The sequence below is a fragment of the Loxodonta africana genome, chromosome 8 (assembly GCF_030014295.1).
Source record: "Loxodonta africana isolate mLoxAfr1 chromosome 8, mLoxAfr1.hap2, whole genome shotgun sequence".
Taxonomy (NCBI): domain Eukaryota; kingdom Metazoa; phylum Chordata; class Mammalia; order Proboscidea; family Elephantidae; genus Loxodonta; species Loxodonta africana.
Genome location: NC_087349.1, coordinates 32,296,197 through 32,317,749, shown reverse-complemented (window position 1 = coordinate 32,317,749; position 21,553 = coordinate 32,296,197). Strand labels below are relative to the sequence as shown.

Genomic DNA, 21,553 nt, shown 5'->3' with positions numbered 1-21,553 from the left:
CAGACTTAATGGTCTGACTGAGACTAGAAGGACCCCGGAAGCCATGGTCTTCAGAACTTCTGTTAGCCCAGGACAGGAACCATTCCCAAAGCCAACTCTTCAGACAGGGATTGGACTGGACGATGGGATAGAAAGTGATGCTTGTGAAGAATGAGATTCTCAGATTAAGTAGACACATGAGACTACGTGGGCAGCCCCTGTCTGGAGGGCAGTTGAGAGGGTAAGGGGGTTAGAAGCTGGCAGAATGGACACAAAAAAAGAGAGTGGAGGGAAGGAGTGTGCTGTCTCATTGGGGGAGAGCAATTAGGAGTATATAAAAAAAAAATTTTTTTATAGCAAGGTGTATATAAGTTTTTGTATGAGAGACTGACTTGATTTGTAAACTTTCACTTAAAGCACAAAAAAAAATTAAAAAAAAATTCCTCTCAGCTTCTACTTTAATATTAGCTTATTTGCAAAGAATTGCAGATCAGCATGTGGAATAACATGTTGTCATGGTGGCGGAGGTTGAAGTTGCATTTCATTTACTAATAGTTGAGAAGTGCTTAGAGCAAATAGTGTTGGTGAATCTTAGCACCTTTTCTGGGCATCTTGAAGTTAGCTGGAATTATCAAATGTCCGTGTTGATTTTCACTTTCAGGAATTGTTATGCTGGTGACTGTACCAGTTTTAAATTGCTGCATAACAAATTACCTTAAACTTTGCAGCTTAAAGTGGCTGCCAGCAAACTCTGTGTGAGGTGGAATGTATCTAAGGAGACAAATGCACAGGACCAAGGGTGCTTACACTGCTTTGCAGAGATCTTTTCCAGGAGTATAATTTGGACCTCTGATGGTGCAGTGGTTAAGCGCTCCACTGCTAACTAGAAGGTAGGGAATTCAAACCCACCTAATGGCTCAACAGGAGAAAGACCTGGTGATCTGCTTCCATAAAAATTATAGCCAAGAAAACCTTATGGGGCACACATGGGGCCACTATGAGTTGGAATCGACTCAGTGGCATCCAACAACGATTTGGAGTCATGTTCTGAAGAAAGAAAGGGGAAGGCTGTTACTGCATAAGGACCAAAAATGTGGCTGGCTCTTCACAGACATGGCCTTGTAGGGCCATTCCATGTGGCTCCTGAATGACCCCTCTGGTGTTCTAGTCCCTGCTTGCAGGAGTGATTTTGTCACTCCCCAGTCACCTGTGTACCTGTATTTCTTGTATTATCTTCTTACCTCTAACATTCAATGATCCATAGAGGCCATTTGATTTTCAATCCATGTACTCACCCCTCCTACCTAGATTCTTCTTAGAGCCATGCTAAATTCCTTCACATTTATTCATTAATTAAATGGGAAGAGGGTGCGAAGTTAAAGTTCATCGTCTTCAGAACTCTACATGATCCACTCCCTGAGACAGCCCTTGAATAACTGATAGAATATTCTTTGAGCAGTGACCTGTTATGAATGTCCAGCTGGGTCAAATGAAAATCAGTTCTGATTTGTTAACTATTGCCTTTGGATTGAAGTAGGCCTTTGGTACCATTTTGTGAATTGTTTCTTCACAAAGCTAAACTAGTCTTTACCTATTTGTTTTTTGCTCTTGTTTTGCCTTCCCCCTCTCCCTTCTTGGGGGTAACACTGATATGTTTGTAGATTTCAGGAATATGAAATCGATGTTTTATGTCTCAAAGCATACCTCCCACAGTTTTGTAGTCTAATGTTTAAGTACTTTGTCAGGCCTTCTTACATTTTCAAAAATAATTGCTAGTGACCCTCATGAGACTAGCCAAGGTATCCCTTGATTTTTACGTATTTAGACCTGCAATTTAATGGAGGAATCTTAACTAGATTCCCACCCTCTTTTAGGGTGGCTTCCAGCCTTTCCACCCTGGTGCTGCACACACAAATGACAAGATCACAGTAGACTTCTCCTTTAAGGTCAGAGGTAAAAATAAGTATAGTGTTAAAAAATCTATCTTTTAATGTCATTTAAGAGCTTCCTCTCCTTTTCTAATAAAGGCTTCTGTTTTCCTTTGTAACTTTGTTATTTAATGCTTTTCGGTACTATCCCCCATGTATCCTGTGATGCCTTGAGTATGAGCTGTGGGAGTAGGCAGATGTGATTTCAATCTTTGCCGGCCTGCAGTTGCAAAATATGACTACTAATAATACTGACTTCACGGAACTGAAACGAGAAACTAAATGTTCTGATGTGTGAAAGTGCTTTGTGATGAACTTTATATACATAGATAAATTGTTGTTGTTGGGTGCCATGGGGTTGGTTCCGACTCATAGCTACCCTGTGAACAACAGGAGTGACTTCATTACTGAGCTGAAAGGATGTCCGGGGCCATACTCTGTTTCTCCAGTCTGTCAGGCCAGCAAGTCTGGTCTTTCTTTTTGAGTTAGTACTTTGTTCTACATTTTTCCCCAGTTCTCTCCGGGACCCTCTATTGTGATTCCTGTCAGAGCAGTCAGTGCTGGTAGCTGGGCACCATCTTGTTGTCCTGGACTCAGCCTGGTGGAGGTAGATAATCTTAATTTAAAAAATGAGTAGTTTATTTTTCCCTTTACTATTATTATTATTTTTTAATTTAGCAATTAATTCTTGAGTCATTTGTTGCCAGTAGATCAGTAATTTTCAGTAGGAAAACTTTCTCGTCCAGTGCTTTCTGTTTTTATTGCTGGGGAGTTGGCAGCAGGACTACTAAAGTGCTTCTAATTCAGGCACATCTTTTCTTCTTCCTTTTAGAAATGAATTTCGTTGAATTCTCTGCTCAGTTTGTCCAGCAACCTACTGAAAAGTACATGGTCCAGATATGACTGCTTGTAACTACAGAATAACAAAGCAAATACTGTTTTGGCAACCGTTTTAATTATGAGGAATGTGGTAGGGGGCCATTTAGAGCATGAGGAGGGGATATTTGGAGTTTTAGGCACTTAAGAATCTGACTGGTGGTTACAAGCTCTAGACTGACTATTATTATTTGTCTTTTTAAAAATCTGTCTCCGTCTACTAACTGTCTATTGCCTGAGAAATTAAAAATCACTACCTTTTTTTTTAACAGCCAACAAAGGTACCTCGACTGTACTTTCCTTGCCCTACAGCCCTAGGCTGATCACTTCTACCTCCTGGGAAGAGTCCACTTAGTTCAAGGGTGAATATTGACTGAGCACAGTGAGTTAGTCCAGACTCTTGTGATTCCAAGTGACAGACTGCAACTGAAATTCATATAAAAGCGGGACTGTTTTGAGAGAATAGAATACCTGGGTTGCCAGGAAGGATGGGAACCAGAGCACCCTCCACTGTCTGAGTCTTTGTGAAGCAGCAGTAGCTCCAGCTCCTTCTCTCTTCAACCTTTCAGTGGCTTTGAAAGGCTGTGCTCTCTCCTCAGCCCTGGGTGCAGACCCCTTCATCTCCCTGAACTGCCTTCCCCTTTGTCCTGCCTCTTGTCCCCTTGGGTCTGTTTAACTCCTGCTTGCTCTTCAGGACTCAATTTAGGTGTCCCCTTCTCCCGGACGTCTTCGCTGACGCCCCAGCCTGAGTTGCACCCCTTTTATGTGTTTTCATGGCATCCTATGCACTTATCAAATTTATGGGATTGCTCTCTTACTTGCCTGTTTTCCAAGCAAACTGTGGGCTTCTAAAGGGTGGAACTGTGTCTGATTCATTCTTTCATTCTTTGTCCATGGTCTCATTCATAATCATAGGAAAATATTTGTTAAGCGAGTGATGATGACATCTCTGTCTGCTTTGGTGACATTACTGCTTTCTGGACTGAGCTCAGAACAGGATCCAAAGCTTCCTCCCCCTCCCCCAGACCACCGATGGCATTAAGATCTCAATTTCTTCTTTCTAAAGCCAGATAGGCTGTGATGCCCTTCCATAAACATTTTCAGTAAAGAAATGCAGATGTGCTTGCAAAAAGCCCACTGAGTTGTTGTTTTAACAATATATAATGAATCTAAGTTTTGTGTGATATCTAAATATAAATGACAATGAATAAAATACATTAACTATGTAGTGGATATGAATATAGTAGCAAGAATTGATCAACAAGGTGCCTAGCGGTGAACATTCATTTAGTATTTTATTTTTCACATTAAAAAAAAATATTGAATCTAATTAGTTTGATGAGCAGCCTAACAGCGTTTTAAGTAAGTTGGTAAAACTTCTACTAATACATGGTAACTTTTATCAATGTGTTCTTCCTTCTTAGAAGTCACCATAGTATTCTAATCTTTAATAGCTGCTTGATACAGTTATTTTCCATTTGTTCTAAGGTTGAAATACTACTTGTTGATTCATCCAGGACTCTGATGTCTGATCACAAGGCATGAACCCACTGCTGTCAAGTCGATTCAGATAACAGCCCTATAGCACAGAGTAGAACTGCCCCATAGGGTTTACAAGGCTCTAATCTTTACGGGAGCAGACTGCCACATCTGTCTCTTGGGGAATGGCTGGTGGGTTTGAACTGCCAACTCTTCGGTTAGCAACTGAGCTCTTTAACCACTGCTCCACAGGCATAAAAAAAAAAAAAAAAAAAAACAGCATAGAAGGGCATTTTCTCCTTTGATTGTCAGTTTAAGTAACTTTGATTAAACTCTTCAGTCGTTAGGAATCCATAAAAAAAATTTTTTGTCAATAGTTTTGAGAAACATTTGCTTTTTTTTTTCCTTGTATGTAGAGTTTCTTGTTTGTTTTGTTTTAGTTTTTAAGACTATCTGACTTGACACCTAGTACTCCAAGCCTTTGTCATGCTGGGAATCTCTGGGTGGTGCAAACTCTTAAAGCACTTGGCTGCTAAATGAAAGGTTGGAGGTTTGAATCCACCTAGAGACACCTCGCAAGAAAGGCATGATCAACTTCCCCCAAAATCAGCCATTGAGAACCCTGTGGAGCACAGTTCTACCCTGATATGCATGGGGTCACCATGAGTTGGCATCCACTCATGGCAACTGCAGGTGGTGGTGGTGGTGTGTTAAGCTGGGCCATTTTAATGAGGCTTTCCTATGGTTCTAAGAATTCCTGTCATCAGAAACAAGTGATTTTACTAGAAAGAAAAATGAAAGAATTGTTTTTACTGGAATACTCATGCCTTGTTCTTCTCGCTTTTTCAGTGAGCATGTTTTTGAACACATTAACGCCGAAGTTCTACGTGGCCCTGACAGGCACTTCCTCCCTAATATCGGGGCTTATTTTGGTAAGTGGTGTGATTTTTCCCATTTAACAACATGCTTTTTACTAATATATGTATTAGTACATGCACAGGAAAAAGATCTGAAAGACTATACATCAGCAGCTTATAGTAATTATCTTGTGTGTGTGTATGTGGGGATGGGGGGACTTATAGAGGCCTTTTACTACCCAGGTTGTGTATTTCTGAAATGTTTGAAAAAAAATTTTTTAAACAATTGTGTATTACTTTGTTGAAAGAAAAAAAAAACAATATGTAAATAAAATGGAAAATAAAGGAAGAAAATCTTCTGTCAAATTCTAATGTCTAAGAAATAAATACTATAAAAATATGACTCAGTTTGACTAAAAAGTGTTTTTTATCACTCTTATCAAAATTGATTATTGAAGGGGCATAACCAAGGTCAGTAAGAATATAGCTCAGTTTCTTTAAATATATTGACAAAGATCATGGCAATTCTAAGCTTTTTTCCTTCATCTCTTTTTCTTTCAAAACTTGCATATATTTCCCTACTGCTTCAAAAAAAAAAAAATTTTTTTTTTTTTCCTTCAGGAAAAATAAATCCCCAATAGGCAAAAAGCAATATGGCTTTCATTTGTATGGCTCCATTACTTTATGCTGTATAATAAATTGTTCTAGGTGTGCTAAATCATGACACCTAAAGCAGTTTTCTTTATTTCGTTGTTGTGCATTGTGGAGTCCGATTCTGACTCATAACGACTCAGTGACCTTAAACAGGGGCCATCTAAACTTGGTGGAACCACTCTACTATAATTAAATGACCTTTACAGAAAAAAGGGTTTTAGAAAACTTTTTTTTTTTCCCCTGTACTGATACCTTCATGCTTACATTAGAGAAACAGGAACAAGAAAGCTCTGACAGAGCTGAAGAGAAGAAAAATAGAAGATCCGTAGAAAAACAGAAAAGTTTTAGGAGAGAAGTGCACAAAAATGTGGAGCAAAGAGCATAAATGGACCTAGACTAATAGAGGATTTCAGAAGCTTGAGCTCCTAAGGAGAGCAAGCAGTTATTCTAGAGAGTGAAAAGGTGAGGAAATGTATGCAGGGCAGAAGCTGTACTTAGAGGAAAGGACTGGTGCTGGCGTGGGAGTATCTTTTTGTTGATCAGAGGATATTCAGGTTAACCTTGCTCTGCTCTATCATTGTGGGCCATCTGCGGGCTAGTGAACTCAAGGAGTGGGATTTTAAAGTTGGTATGTGACGAACAGCAGCAGGAGACACCCTAAGATTGGTTATGTAAACAGAAGTCCAGATAGAAAGCCCACCGCTAGCTGCAAAGATCAAGCCCAGGTGAGCAGAAGCATATTAAAGTTCATCCCTGAAAGGGTTGAAATAAGATGTGTGTAGTAATTGGCTCTCAAATGCCCGTCTGCAGATGTGTGTCTCTGAAGCCTTCCCCTTTTCTGCGGAGATATGAGGAAAAATAAGGACATTGTAGAAAGTTGTTCATAAAGCTAAAAAGTTGTCATTAATTTGCTCCATTTAAGAATCATATTTTATTTGGAGATTGTGTCCTTTCTACTTTTTAATGTTAAATTTTACTTCTGAAATGATGGCGATGATGGTTTTCTTTTACTCTTGTCACTTGGCAAAGAAAACTTTAGCAACCTCATATCGGTCTCCAAATTTGGTTTTTAGTGGGGGAGGGATTTTCATGGAATGTTAAATCCACAAGTCTGGTGACCACTGGCCTCTTACTGGCATAAGAGACCAACCTCAACCATTTACTTCTACTGAGCCTATGGAGGAGCAGCATAAATTGTCCAAAAGGAGAAAAGTAAACAAGACTCTTTGAGTCTAACCTAGAGCAATGACTGAAGGAAAGAAAGGTTTTAGACAGTCTGAAAAGCTCACCAATCTAGGTGGTCCAGGGCAGAGGAAAATGATCAGAGAGAGGCTTTTGTGGAGCGAAGCTGACAGAAACCATAGTGCTAAAACAAAACAATACAACTCTTAAAGGCATGGGAATGAATCTTTCACTCCAAAACTCAAGCAAGATATTGATATGTCATGAATTATGCAATATCCAGAAGAAGACAAGGAATAGGTAGAAGATGAAGTAAAAGAGAAAGTAACAGCAGATTCTCGTAGACTCTAGACGTTCTGGAGCTGTGGATGCTGGATGAACTCATGAAACTATTGCCTTGAGATAATCTTTAACCCTTAAACCAAAAATATCCCCTGAAGCCTTCTTAAAACCAAACAAAAGCTTAGCTTAACTAGTAAAGAATGTCTGCCTTTAGCATTATGCCCTTTTAAGAACTGTTTATATGGGATCAAATCGACAACAGCAACTTGAAAGATTAGATAAGAACCTTAGGGGGCAGTGAGTTTATATTAATGAGGAAGGAACAATTCAGAAAAGGAGGGTGAAAATGGTTGTACAACTCAAAGAATGTAGTCATTGTCACTGACTTGTACATGCAGAAATTGTTGAATTGCTGTATGTTTTGCTGTGTATATTCTCAACAACAACAAAATAAATAAAACTTAAAAAAACAGAGAAAGTAATGAAAAGGGGGGAATAGTATCAGTGAGACAGGTGATGGAAAAGAAAACCATGGCAAGAATCATGGATTGTTGATGTTCTAGGACTAAACAATCATTCATTCCAAGCTTTTCATTTTTCAGAAGAGAAAAATGAGGCTTGCAAAGGTAAGACAACGACGTAGTTAACTTGTGGCAAAGTCAAGCCCAGAGCATGTGTCTTAGATTCTCACTTTAATATTGTTAAAAGGACAGAAGAAACTTCAGACTTGGGAAATACTTTCATATGCTTGATAAATTCTTAATTAGTATGTGGTGAAAATATGGCAACCAATTTATATATATATATTTTTTTTTTTCAGGGTGGGGGAGATATTACAAGTCTCCAAAAATTATCGTTTACATTTTAAATTGTATTTTGACATTTTCTTTCTAAAACATCTTTGAAATATTTTTTAATTGAACAAGTACAATTTGAACAGGAATTTTGTACAGAAACCAGAAATTCACTCTGAGGCAGAAAGGTAGGTTTTTGTTTGTGCTTTCACCCTCTCAGGGGGTGTTCACTTAATGGGATCTTACTAAACACTGAGGACTTAGTTAGTTACACGCTAACTCATTAGTTCCTCACAACAATCCGTTGAGGTAATTGCTAGTGTGATTTCCATTTTACCTATAAGGAAGCTGAGGTAGAATGGGAAGTAAGTTACCTGCCTTGGGTCACAAAGCGAGTAATCAGCGGAGCCAGGATTTGAACCCAGCAGCCTTGCACCAGAGCCCATGCTTTCATGATTCATTTCACTACCTCTCTGGTTCTCAGCCTGCTGAAAAGTGGCAAGTCTGGATTTTACTCTAGCAGTATCATGTGGGTTCCCTAAAAATAAAACCAACTAGATTATAAATTAATTACCACAGCGTGGGTTATTTCCTTTCATTCTGACGAGCTAGGCCCCATAGTCGTTTTTCGTTCCAACCCAGGGGTGGTGATGTTCCATCAGCTTGTTTCTCTTGGTTTTCCCACAAGAGGGATTTCTCTAGACCATGACTGCTTTTGCAAAAAGACCTGGGCTGGAGAGGCTTTCTCCCTGGATGTGGAGCACAGCTCCTGAAACCTGGTGATCACCATTGTGTATTCTTATGCTACATTTGCCTGGCAGCATTCTCAGGAGGCAGAAAAGACTCCTGACTGTTAGGAAATTTTGAACAAAACCTCAAATGGATGCATCTTTTGAAAGGCCTTTCACAAAAAACGCGTGGCCTGGTCTGAGGGCAAAGTAACTACAATGTGGGACTAGCTCTTGATAGCTTTAGGCTCTTACTTTCGGAAATTATTGACATTGGTGTCGTCTAGCCCTTCGGTACTCAACTTTCCTAGCCCTTGAAAAGTACCAGGGTTGAGGATTCTATTCAGCTGGTATTCTTTTCTGCCAAGTGCATTTCAGGGAAAGGCAGCATTGGGGTAAAGAAAGGATCAGGTGCTTCGCAAAATAGCTGTGTGCAAATAACTGCTTAGCGGTTTGTTTCCTGGCACCAGGGAGACAATTACTTAACCGCTCTCCTCTGAGCAGCGTCCTGAGAGCCAGGCAGTAAACGTTCAAAGTGCACCACTGCCCCTGGGGAAACCAGGTGTTTGGGGACCTCAGGATTCCTGTACTAGAGACTGACGTCATGGGAGGAGAACATACAAAGAAAGAAAACTGGCATTTCTCTTATAAAGAAAAAGTTGTTTAACTCAACAAATATACATAGAAATAAAATTCATTTGGCAAATGCTGCTGTCTTTTACGTTCATGTGTTTAAAAATAAATGAGGACTAATCATTGTGTATTTTACTAGGTCTCCCTGATAATTCTTTATTTCATGGGTTGAAAGCTAGCAAGGTGATTGTTGCAACACCTCCCTCTCCCTGCTCCCCTTTGGTTCCTGTGCAGACTCACCCAGGCAGCTCTCTTGCTTAATTTCAAGCTACCCCTCTGTCCACTTGGCACAAGCCTTCCCATCTCAGTCCAGTTCAGCCATAGGAACTGCACCTGTCGCCATAGTCCAAACCTGCCAATTTAGTCTTTTATCTGCTCTAGCAAGGCCATGTCCAGCCTGCTCGAAGTAGCCTCTGCCTACTGTGTTTATTTCAATAGAGAAAATGTCTGGATTTCGTTTTTGCTTTTAGGAGTGGTAAGGTGGGATATATAAAGAAAATACAGTCCTTAACTTCTCCAAATGTTTGTAGAATGGATTAAGTGCCATGTATTGTCTTGACATTCATCCATAGGTGCCTATAGCCACATTAACATGTATATTGACACTCTCCTACCCCTACATCTTATGCATATATGTTAAATAAAACCAAACCAAAAGCAAACCTGTTGCCCTCAAGTTGATTCCAATTCATGGCGACCCCATGTGTACAGGGTTAGAACTGTGTTCCATAGGGTTTTTAATGCTGTGACCTTTTGGAAGGATATTGCCAGGCCTGTCTTTGAGGTACCTCTGGGTGAGTGTGAACTACCAGCCTTTTAATTAATAGTCGAGCACTTAACCATTTGTGTTCCTCAGGGACTCCTGTATCTTAAATACCAAAACCAAACCTGGTGTTGTCAAGTCAATTCCAACTCCTAGTGGCTGTCACGGATTGAATTATGTCCCCCCAAAAATGTGTGTATCAGTTTGGCTAGGCCGTGATTCCAGTATTGTGTGATTTTCCTGTATGTTATAAATCCTGCCTCTGTGATGTTAATGAAGGAGGATGGGTGGCAGTTACGTTAGGGAGGCAGGACTCAATTTACAAGATTGGATTGTGTCTTGAGGCAATCTTTTAAATATGAAAGAAAGAAGAGGGGGGGACACACCTCATACCACCAAGAAAGTAGCACTGGGAGCAGAGTGCATCCTTTGGACCTGGGGTCCCTGCGCCTGAGAAACACCTTGACCAGAGGAAGATTGATGACAAGGAATCTTCCTCCAGAGCCAACAGAGAAAACTGACCCCTGGAGCTGACACCCTGAATTTGGACTTGTAACCTGCTAGACTTCTCTTCGTTAAAGCCATCCACTTGTGGTATTTCTGTTATGGCAGCACTAGATAACTAAGACAGTGGCCCTATAGGACAGAGTAGAACTGCGCCATGGTGTTTCCAATGCTGAAATCTTTACAGAAGCAGACTGCCACATCTTTCTTCTGTGGAGTGGCTGGTGGGTTCGAACTGACTACATTTTGGTTAGCAGCCGAGCACTTAACCAACTGAGCCACCAGGGCTCCTTATCTGTTTAACAGAAAAAAAAAAAAAAAAAAAACCCATACCGTTGAGTTGATTCCAACTCATAGCAACCCTATAGGACAGAGTTAGAACTTCCTGATAGAATTTCCAAGGAGTGCCTGGTGGATTCGAACTTGTCACCTTTTCGTTAGCAGCTTCAGCTCTTAACCACTATGCCACCAGGGTTTCCATGTTAAATAGAGAGATATAAAAAAGGGCTTCTGGGACATAAATTTTAAAAGTGAGACTCGAGAACAAAAATGGAGAAAAATTTGAATAGTAAATAAAAGAATTAGGCTATGGATTTGATGTAAAAGAAGCATGTAATTGGGAAAGTGGTGGAAGGGATGATGATTTGGTCAGAATCAGTTGTAACAAAAGACCCATTTATTGAATTCCCACTCTATGCCATGTAATGTATTAAGCACTTCACGTATATCATTTCATTTAATTCTCGTTGAAATTCTCTGTGGTAGTTAGAACCAGCCCCTTTATGCTGCTGAATGTAAACAGATACACATAGGTTAAATAGTTTTGCCAAAGTTATACAGCAAATAAGGCAGAATTTGAATCCGGCTCTCTCTTATTATGCCCCCATCCTCTCCTATTAAAAATAAGGAATGGGATTGAAGATTGATGGTTTCTTTTAACTCATTTTTGTCCTAAAGGACTTGACCTGCAGTTGAGGTAGCACTTTAATTGGTAGGCATATGGATCAGCCAAATGGTGGTGGTCCTGGAGATAAGAGTGTAAAAAGAGTCAAGGAAACTTGATTAGAGGGTTCTTGGGGTGGGGGAAGCAGCATGTAAGTATCCGGCTGTGTCAGTTATGAAGCAGCTTGTCTCTTGGCTCTAGAATAGTGAGAGAGATGCTGTGAAAGCCAGGTGGCAGGGGAGCCTGCAGACAGTGGGAGGAAACTGAGGTTCCTTAAGCCTTATCACCGAACAGCTTCTTGGGTTCACCATGAAAATTGATAATCTTTCACAGGAGACCAAATGCCAAGGAAAGAAAGTAGATAGATGCCCATCAGGGTCTGACTGTGGACATGAGCATCCGAGTTGATCGGATTAAAGACTAGACATGGCAAAACTGAAGAAGGTAAACAAGCTAATAGTGGGACGAAATTTCCTTTTTCACTTTTTCAGTTTATATCTGAGCACAAATCGAGCGGCTTAAAAATGCTGCAATTGCAGGAGTATGGCTAGGACCTCTCAGAGCCATTTGATTTAAGCTGGTAAAGAACTAGGCCTCCAGAAAGCTTAGGATTTGCCCAGGTCACCACACTAGGTAAAGGTAGAGTGAGGACTAGAATTTTGATTTTCAGTGCTTTGCCTCAGAATCATTCTGCCTCTCATATAGGTGTTGACTAGGAAGGCAGATAGCTGAGTCTAGCAGTTGATGTTTTCATTTTAATGGACCCACAGAAATGCATGAGGTAGGGGAAAGAGTGTCTCTGGAGAAGAGTATTTTTCTTTTTCCAGTTGATCATGGATTAGATCATAGAACTATGGACCAGCACCTACCACAGCTTATGTTTTATTTGTATAATCATTTAATATCTTCTTTCTTTCTAAAATGTAGCTTTGCAAAGGCAGGAATGATATCTGTGTTGTGTATATGACTGTATACACCTATAAGGCTAGGGTAAACACTTAAAAATATTGTTGAATGAAGAGAAGATCCAGTGAATGATCGAATCTGAGTATGTCAGAAATATCTGGGGAGCTTGTTTAAAAAAATGACAGAGTCCGAGCACCACTCTAGACCAACTGAATCAGAGTCTCTGGGGCCTTAGAAGACAGCTGCTGCCTCAGTCTGCTCTGACAGGCAGAGGGCACATGGCATTGGCCAGCTTCTCCTGCTTCTCAGTGGTCTCCATAACTTCACCGCAGGAGAGTTACCCTCCCCTGCAGGCTACAGTGATTAATGCTACAATGGAGAATCTTTTCCTATGTGACACAGAGGTGGAGAGGTCATTGACTGTCAACCATGTAGAGAGCCTTGCCTCTCCATCTTTTCTTTTTCTTAAAGCCTTGGAAACAGATGGCGAGGGAAAGGGGTGGAAAGCACAATGCCAGTTCTTGAAATAGCTCCTACAACTGTTTAGGGGAACAGGTGGCTGAGGAGGAATAGACTAAGGCTTAAAAAGCAGGAGGCCAAGACCCACTATGTAGCTTAAAAAAAAAAAAATCAAACCTGTTGCTGTTGAATTGATTCTGACTCACAGCAACCCTAAAGGACAGAAAAGAACTGCCCCATAGGGTTTCTAAGGAGTGACTGGTGGATTCGAACTGTCAACCTTTGGGTTAGCAGCCAAGCTCTTAACTGCTGCACCACCAGGGTTTCCACTCTGTAGCTAGCGGTTCAGTATTCCTAAACAAAATGTATGAAAGCCAAGAGTGGAAGGAAAAAAAAGTTCTGTTTGTCATGAGGAATTGGGAGAGTGGACATGGAGAAAAGAATATATTTGAGAATTCAAAAAGGAAACTGAAAAGGTTATGGATATTATTATAATCCATGCCAGCTGCCATGGTTTATCTGGTTTAATGCAGAGCATCCCCCCTAGCCAAAAAAATGTTTACCTACCACCAGGTATCTTTTTGAAGACTTAGGGGAGGTGTCAGTTTGGCAGTCTTTCCATCTGGGAGGAGACTGCGGGAAAAGTTTCATATTCCCTCCTCAATCTATCATTACTGTGTCTATCCTTCTGTGATACCAACATCATCATTTATGTTAATACTTAGGAACCACTGAGGAAGGATGATGTTAATTTAAGGCGTCGACATCTTTGTATTTGTAATTGGTGTGGAATTACTGGGGTGCTGCTGTATGGAAATCTTGAAATATTTTTGAGTAAGATATAGGGCACGGGGAAGTCCATGGTACATGAAGAGAAGTGTTTTACATATAGAACATGCATTCAAGAGGAAGAGAGCGTTGTATTAGATAGGAAAAATCTAGACATCTTCAGAAAAGATTCAGATTTGGGGTCTGCTAGATAAGTGGAGCCCTGGTAGTGTAGTAGTGGTCAATAGCTTGGCTGCTAACCAAAAGGTCAGCAGTTGGAATCTACGGGCTGCTCCTTGGAAACCCAATGGGGCAGTTCTACTCTGTCCTACAGGGTCAGACTCGATGGCAATTTTTTTTTTTTTTAAATAGATGTAAGGACCTTGTTTATGGTCCCTTTGCCAAATTTTTCTTCCCTCACAGGGGAAAATGATGAGACAAATTTGCACCTTAGGCTAGCTGCAGACTTGTATCTCCACCTCTGGTCACCAGTGCCAGTGCTCCTTAGCCATCCTCTCTGCTTCTGTTGTATAGTAATGCAGGAAGTCAGTGGATTTTGGGAACCAGGTTCTTCACAAATGGATCTTTGTTTTAAATATGACCTGGGTCCTAAGTGTAGGTTCTGACACTTCTGTCTCACAAGACATAAATAAATACATAGGCGCGAACAACTTCCTGGACCATCGTGTATCCAATTCCATCCCTCCTCTGTTATCCCCTGCAGATGGGCACCTCCCTTGAGATCAGTGTCACCCAGCTTATCCTGTTGTTGTTTTCTTCTCACCTGTCAAACAGCTCATATCACACCCTACTCTTTTAAACAGAACATCTCTGTTGATTCATCCTGCCCTTTTTTCCTGTCTCAGAGAGAAATGGTAGGTTACCTTTTCATGATAGGATGTGACCCCTGGGCTCTTTTCATCATGCTTTTGGTCGTTTACACTCTTTCACATCTTCGGTTTCTCCCTCTCCACTGGATTCTTTCCCCTTGTACAAATATGTGTACGTGTCCCCTGTTTTATAACTAACAAAATGAACACAAAACCTTTCACTGATTCTGTTCTTTCTTTAGACTCTGTCTCATTAAATCAACTGGCCAACTCATCATCCATTCATCCAACTTTCTCATCACCCATCCATCTGTCCGTCTGTCTCTCTGTCTGCCCGTCCATCCATCTATACAACATTTGCTGAGTGTTTATTGTTACTTTTTTCTTTTTTAAAAAAACACATTAGAAAATTGAGCCCCAGAGAATCAGGAGAATGAACCAAGATTGCACAACTGGCTGTCATGAAGTATATTATGGCTTTTGCCTTTAAACTGGATAGTAGGGCCACTGTTGACTTCCTAAATACCAAAACCAATTGACGCTTTTTAGCTCTCATCTTTCTTGATCTGAATAATTCTTGGGGCCGAGCATGAGTAGGAAAAAAACACCAGAGGGATTAAGTTTTTAAGACTAAATACAAAATGCATAAATTTATATCTTAATTTTTTGGTTATTTGTTTTGTTTCACTGTGGCAAGCCCACTAAGCTTCTAGTGTATTCAAGAACTGGTTTTGAAATCTAAATTTGTTTAATGAGAGCTTTGCAGTTTACATTGTAGGTTATGCACCAAGGAAAATTCAAAGTGACACGAATTGTGTATGCATTAAATAGCACAATCTTCCCATTTGGATTTTTGCAGCTCTTTTAAAATACTGTGGGGTGCTGGCCCAAAGCCTGACCTCTTTCAGGATAAGGGCAGGGGGCTGATTGTTATGCTAAAGCCTCACTTCTTTAGTGGTTTGAATAAGGCTTTAAGTCCCATTGCTACTTTCTTTCCCCAGTTCATTCAATAAATAGTGGAGCCTCTGCTGTGTCTGGGGACACTCATATAAAGGTCAGGGTTGGGTAAGAAGCCATCTATTGCTGTGATGTGAGAGGCTCCGAGAAGACCCTTCTTTTCTCCCCAAACAGGTACATGAACAACCCAGTCTTTTTTTTTATTATTCCTGCAAGGAGCCCTGGTGGTGCAATGGTTAAGTGCTTAACTGTTAAATAACTGAAAGGTTGGGGTTCAAGCCCACTAAGCTGTTCTGCAGGAGAAAGACCTGGCGATCTGCTCCCTTAAAGATTATGGCCTAGGAAATGCTATGGGGCATTTCTATTCTTTCCTATAGGGGCTCTAAGAATCGGATCATTATGAGATGATACACAACAATAACATTCTTACGTTAGAAATACGGGGTGGAATGACAATCTGTTATAATGCAAATATCCAGTTAATGTGAGTCATTTATACCTTAGGATGAATTATTCTTTTTGGAAGACTCCTATGGATTAGTTTTGATACTTAAGAAAACATGGAGAGAAAGTGGAGTTGGAGGGCCCTTGGAAGTGAAGATTTGAAAAAGGAAATGATAGGCCTCCATTTGTCTGTGTTTATTTAAATGAAGCAAGAGAATCACAGAAAGATGTCTTGTCATAGGGCCTAGGTATGATCAGTGGCTGGGAGCTGCAGCCCCAGGCCAAGCAGTTTAACTAGCTGTGTGACTTTGGTCGGGTCATTGCACCTTGAGTCCTTGTTCCTTATCCGTAAACGGAGGTTGTAGTTGTAGATGGCCCTTGAAGTTCTCTTTTCATGTTGACATTCTGTGATTCTGCTGGAGGAACTGAGGACTCTAAAGAGTCCCACAGTTTTTGTGATGGGCACAGGCCATGCCAGGGAGCAGTCTGTGAGAGACATTGGCGGTCCACAACATGGACCTGTAGTGGCAGGGGCCACAGCTCAGCTTTAAAACCTGAAAGCATAGCTCATCGTGGTGCAAGAGCCCTTGGGGCTGTGTGAGTAAACCAATGAACTGGCGGAGGTGGCAGGTCCCCCAGAAGTACAATATCAAAAGCAAAGCAAAGACCTGGGGCAAAGGAGGCCAGCCTTTGCCATTCTGTGACTGATATTCTAGGTCCTTTGGAGCCTTCTTTCTCTTCCATTTCTTGAAGGCTTTGTTGAGTGGCCAAGACTGTATGATGAGGCATGTTCTTTTTCACAATTATTTTCTAGGGCTTTCAGCCAACTGCTTATTAATAGACAACATGCTGTACTAACTTGACTTGTATACTGGCAAAAAGAGGGGTGCACCATGGCAGTATGTGAGGTGTGCTGACCTTAAGCTGTGTGTACATTGGTAATATAATAATAGCTTTGCTATTACTTTTGAGCACCAACTATGTAGCGGGCACTGGATTAGGTGTTTTATATGGGGTTGTTTGGGAAATTAAATGAGGATCCTTGAGGAAAATATGATTACCACTTTACAGATGAAAAAAACCAATGCTCAAATAGATGAAATAACTCACTGGAATTATAAACTTGCTTCTGGATCCATGGCTTATCAATCTGCCATTCTTAAACTTTCTCCCTTCTTCAAGCAAGATCTCCTATTTCTAGCATTCCAAATGTAATAGACTAGTGCTGTTTCTTAATTTAGCTTTCGTATTATATTCTCCCCCACCATCTGCCCAGTGAAATTACTTGAATATTTTAACATGTGAAAATTCATATAATCAGAAAGGGTAATTCCCTGGAATTAAATCAAATTAAGCTATTATAGGCCTGGCGACATTTGGTTTGATTGATAGCCCTTCTGGTCACTCATAGATGTTCTTTTGGTCTTTTTTTTAGAAGTTTTTAGTAGAGTAAAAGAGAGAAAATGTTTTAAATAATAGTCCAAAGTCCATTGCAAAATTTTACTTTTATGAAATAAGTAAGGATATAGTTAATTCTATGTTAATTCTACATTCTATGTTATAGAAGTTTAGTATAGCTGTCCTGTGAGACTCTGGGATATAGTTGATTCTTACATTTCTTCTGTGGAATGATTTCTGATTGAACAAATCTCAAGACTTGTTTAGAAACAAATCTCAAGTTAGATGGGGAGGAGAGGAAGGGATGTGGGAGAGAACAACTTTGAACAATGGTGGGAAAGTGTTCACTGTATGGGGCAAAGGGGTCCCAGTAAGAAGGGTTGAGGAAGCTCACTTACTTTTCCAGTGCTTAAGGAGTCTTGATTTCTGTCTAGTCATGTAAATATCATTACTTCTTTCCTTTTATTGAAGTTTTTTTTTTTTTCTCTCCCTCTCTCTTTCTTTTGGAATCCATGAGTATGTAAGAATTGGTAAACTTGTGAACTAGGAAAACTTAAATGGCATGCAACAGATGCCTGTGTTCATGAAGCACTGCTTAGTTGGTGGGATGTTGCTGAGTCTCTCAGTGCTTGGGTGCTGGTGCCTCTCATGCTTGCTTTCTATAAAACCAGCGTTTTTCTAAACAGACGTTTCTTAAAAAAAAAAAAAAAAAGTTTTGCAATCTTAAAATTTTTATGTAGGTATGGTTTTATCAGAATGTAAGCGCCACGAATTGGAATACTTCATAAGCCATACTTCTTAAACTGACTTATTTGTATACATTTCTGGTGCTGCCTTTCAGCGGTAGTGATTTTGTCATTTGAATATCATGTGTGTTTGGAGGAAAATAATATTGAGCAGACCTTAATTTGTGCTTTTATCCATGATTACAGTTGTAGATTTTTTGTAAACCAGAGTTAAATGGAGAAAACAGCAGTGAGAATGTAAAATATAATTGGTGTTTTAATATTATTAAAATCTTTAACTTTTGGAACAAATTAAAACTTTTTTTTTTGGAATAAAAAACTTGTTTCATCAACTATTTAAGGTGGGAATAACCAGTAGCCATGACATATTTTATGTACGTGTATACAGAAATCATAGGCAATAACATGGATCATAAACACATGCTTATTATTTTTCCTGCTCTAGATATTTGAATGGTGGTATTTTCGCAAGTATGGAACATCGTTCATTGAACAAGTCTCAGTGAGCCACTTGCGCCCCCTTCTGGGAGGGGTTGACAACAACTCCTCCAACAATTCTAACTCCAGTAATGGGGACTCAGATTCCAACAGGCAAAGTGTCTCAGGTATGGAAATTCCTTTATTTTGCAACATGGTTTGCATTTTCTTACTAAATTGTTGTGACTGTAAGACAAAAATAATATTATTGTTGAAATATTAGACTTCAAAGCAAATGCAGTTATTTTCCCAGGAGGTTGACAGCCTGTATCAGAAAAGTAGGGAATAAGCATCCCAGGGAAAGGAAATGTCTACCTTGTTTTCTTCCATTTGATTTTGCTAGCAGTCATTTGAGGAGCTTTTGTGGCACGGTGATTAAGCACTCAGCTGCTAACCGAAAGGTTGGCAGTTTGAACCCACCAGCAGCCTCATGGGATAAAAATGTGGCAGTCTGCGTCTGTAAAGATTACAGCCTCGGAAACCCAGTGGGGCAGTTGTACTGTGTCCCAGAGGGTCACTGTAAGTCGGAATCAACTCGATGGCGCACAACAACAACAGCAGTGGTTTAGGTCAATATTCCTAACCTGAGGCTCAGCCTCCCCGCCCCTAGTTTCTCAAACCTCATTGAATTGATCTATTTCCCTTCATTGCTGATGGCAGAATCTTGCATCTGACTAGATCTGATCACATCGCTCCTCTGCTTAAAAGGCTTCATTGGTTTCCATCGCATTGAAGATAAAGTCCCAATTCCTTAGCACAGCACATAAACTGCTTCTAAACCTGTCTTCTGTCATCTTCTGTTTCTATCCAGTACCCACCTCCCCGCCGCCCCGCTGCCATATGTCCAGTGTTCTAGCCACATGAAGCCACTTTTCATTTCTTGAACTTGCCACTTTTCTCATGACACTCTGCCTAGAAGCCTGTGTCCCTTTCTACAGTGTTTATTTATCCTCACAACCCAACTCAAATGTCACCTCCTGGGAAGCTTTCTCTGACATTTTGTGCCAACTTTTCCACCTTCTTTGATCCTTAATATTTTTTACCTTTAGCAACACTTACCAATTACTTTGTAATCTTTGTTTCTTTGTAATTTTTAAGCAACTGTTTCTTTATAGTAGTATCTCTAGCCTCTAGCATAGTGTCTCCTGTCATTGAAACTTGAATGAATGAATGCATGTAGGCCTGTACTTTCTCTGCTCCTAAAAGAAGATGAAAATATAATTCCCTAGATCAGTTTCTTTGTCAACTCATTAAACATTTCCTGAATGCTTATTGTGCACCTGGCCTTGTACAGGGTTGTATGAATATTATGATTTAAAAAAGGTCAAAGTCCCTATCCCCATGAAACTTTGTTTACTAAAGGAGACAAAGTGACAAGTGCTCTGATTGTATGAGGGAAACATACAAAGCTAGGGAGAACAAAGGAGAGGTTCCTACCCCAAACTGGGGGTGGGAGTTTGCTTCTTGAATGAGATAGCACTGATTCTGAGACTTGAAGGATGAAGAAGAAGAAATTAAACAGCTTGATTAGATCTTTTTTCTCTCCTTTTCTAGAATAACTCAATCCACTTTTCGTAGCTATCTGGCCAGGTGATAAGCATTAGGGAGCACTGTGCATTGATTTTGTTCCTTATATTGGTTTTTGCTCTTTCAACAGGACTTTTCTCTCTCTCTTTTTTTTTTTTTTTTTTTTTTTGTGCTTTAGGTGAAAGTTTACTGCCCAGGTTAGTTTCTCATATAAAATTTATACACATGTTGTTATGTAACCCTAGCTGCAATCCCTATAACGTGACAACACACTCTCCCTTTCCACTCTGCATTTTCCACGTTTATTCAACCGGCTGCTATCCCTTTCTGCCTTCTCATCTTGCCTCTGGAGAGGAGCTGCCCATTTAGTCTCTCATTATCTACTTAAACTAAGAAGAAGCACACTTTTCATGAGTATTATTTTGTGTTCTATAGTCCAGTCTAATTTTTGTCTGAAGAATTGGCTTCAGGAATAGCTCTGGGTTAACAGAGTCTGGAGGCCATGTCTTCTGGGGTTCCTCTAGTCTCAGTCAGACCATTAAGCCTGGTCTTTTTACATGAATTTGATTTCTGCACCCTACTTTTCTCCGGCTCCATCAGGGACTCTCTGTTGTGTTCCCTGTCAGGGCAGTCATTGGTGGTAGCCAGGCACCATCTAGTTCTTCTGGTCTCAGGCTGATGGAGTCTCTGGTTTATGTGGCCCTTTCTGTCTCTTGGGCTAACATTTTCCTTGTTTCTTTGGTAGTCTTCATTCTCCTTTGTTCCAGGTGGGTTGAGACCAGTTGATGCTTCTTAGATGCCCACTTGCAAGCTTTTAAGACCCCAAATGCCACTCACCAAAGTGGGATGTGGAACATTTTCTTAGTAAACGTTGTTATGCCAATTGACCTAGATGTCCCCTGAAACCATGGTCCCCAGACCTCTGCCCCTGTTATTCTGTCCCTCGAAGTGTTTAGTGTCAGGAAACTTCTTAGCTTTTGGTTTAGTCCAGTTATGCTGACTTCCCTTGTATTGTGTGTTGATCTTCCCTTCACTTAAGATAATTCATACTTTTTCTTCTATTTAGTGACTTCCCCTCTCCCTCCCTCCCCACCTTCATAACCATCAAAGAATATTTTCTTCTGTTTAAGCCTTTTCTTGAGTTCTTATAATAGTGGTCTCATATAATATGTGTCCTTTTGCAACTAATTTCGATCAGCATAATGCCTTCCAGATTCATCCATGTTGTGAGATGTTTCATGGATTCATCATTGTTCTTCATGGTTGCATAGTATTCCATTGTGTGAATATACCATAATTTGTTTACCCATTCATCTGTTGATGGGCATCTAGTTTGTTTCCATCTTTTTGCTATTATAAACAGTGCTGCAGTGAACATGTGTGTGCATATATCTATTCGTATGATGGCTCTCATTTCTCTAGGATATACTCCAAGGAGT

The 21,553-nt window shown here is 40.2% G+C and overlaps 1 protein-coding gene across 6 annotated transcripts in view; it reads left to right on the top strand.

Annotated features, from left to right (window-relative positions):
• ST7 (suppression of tumorigenicity 7) overlaps positions 1-21,553 on the top strand; it is a 319,762-nt gene that overhangs the window by 164,526 nt on the left and 133,683 nt on the right. For all 6 annotated transcript variants that reach the window (XM_064289784.1, XM_064289783.1, XM_023544581.2 and 3 more), the window contains 2 exons: positions 5,112-5,194; positions 18,556-18,715. In XM_064289784.1, coding sequence (XP_064145854.1) covers positions 5,112-5,194; positions 18,556-18,715 — 243 coding nt within the window. The remainder of the gene's footprint in view (positions 1-5,111; positions 5,195-18,555; positions 18,716-21,553) is intronic.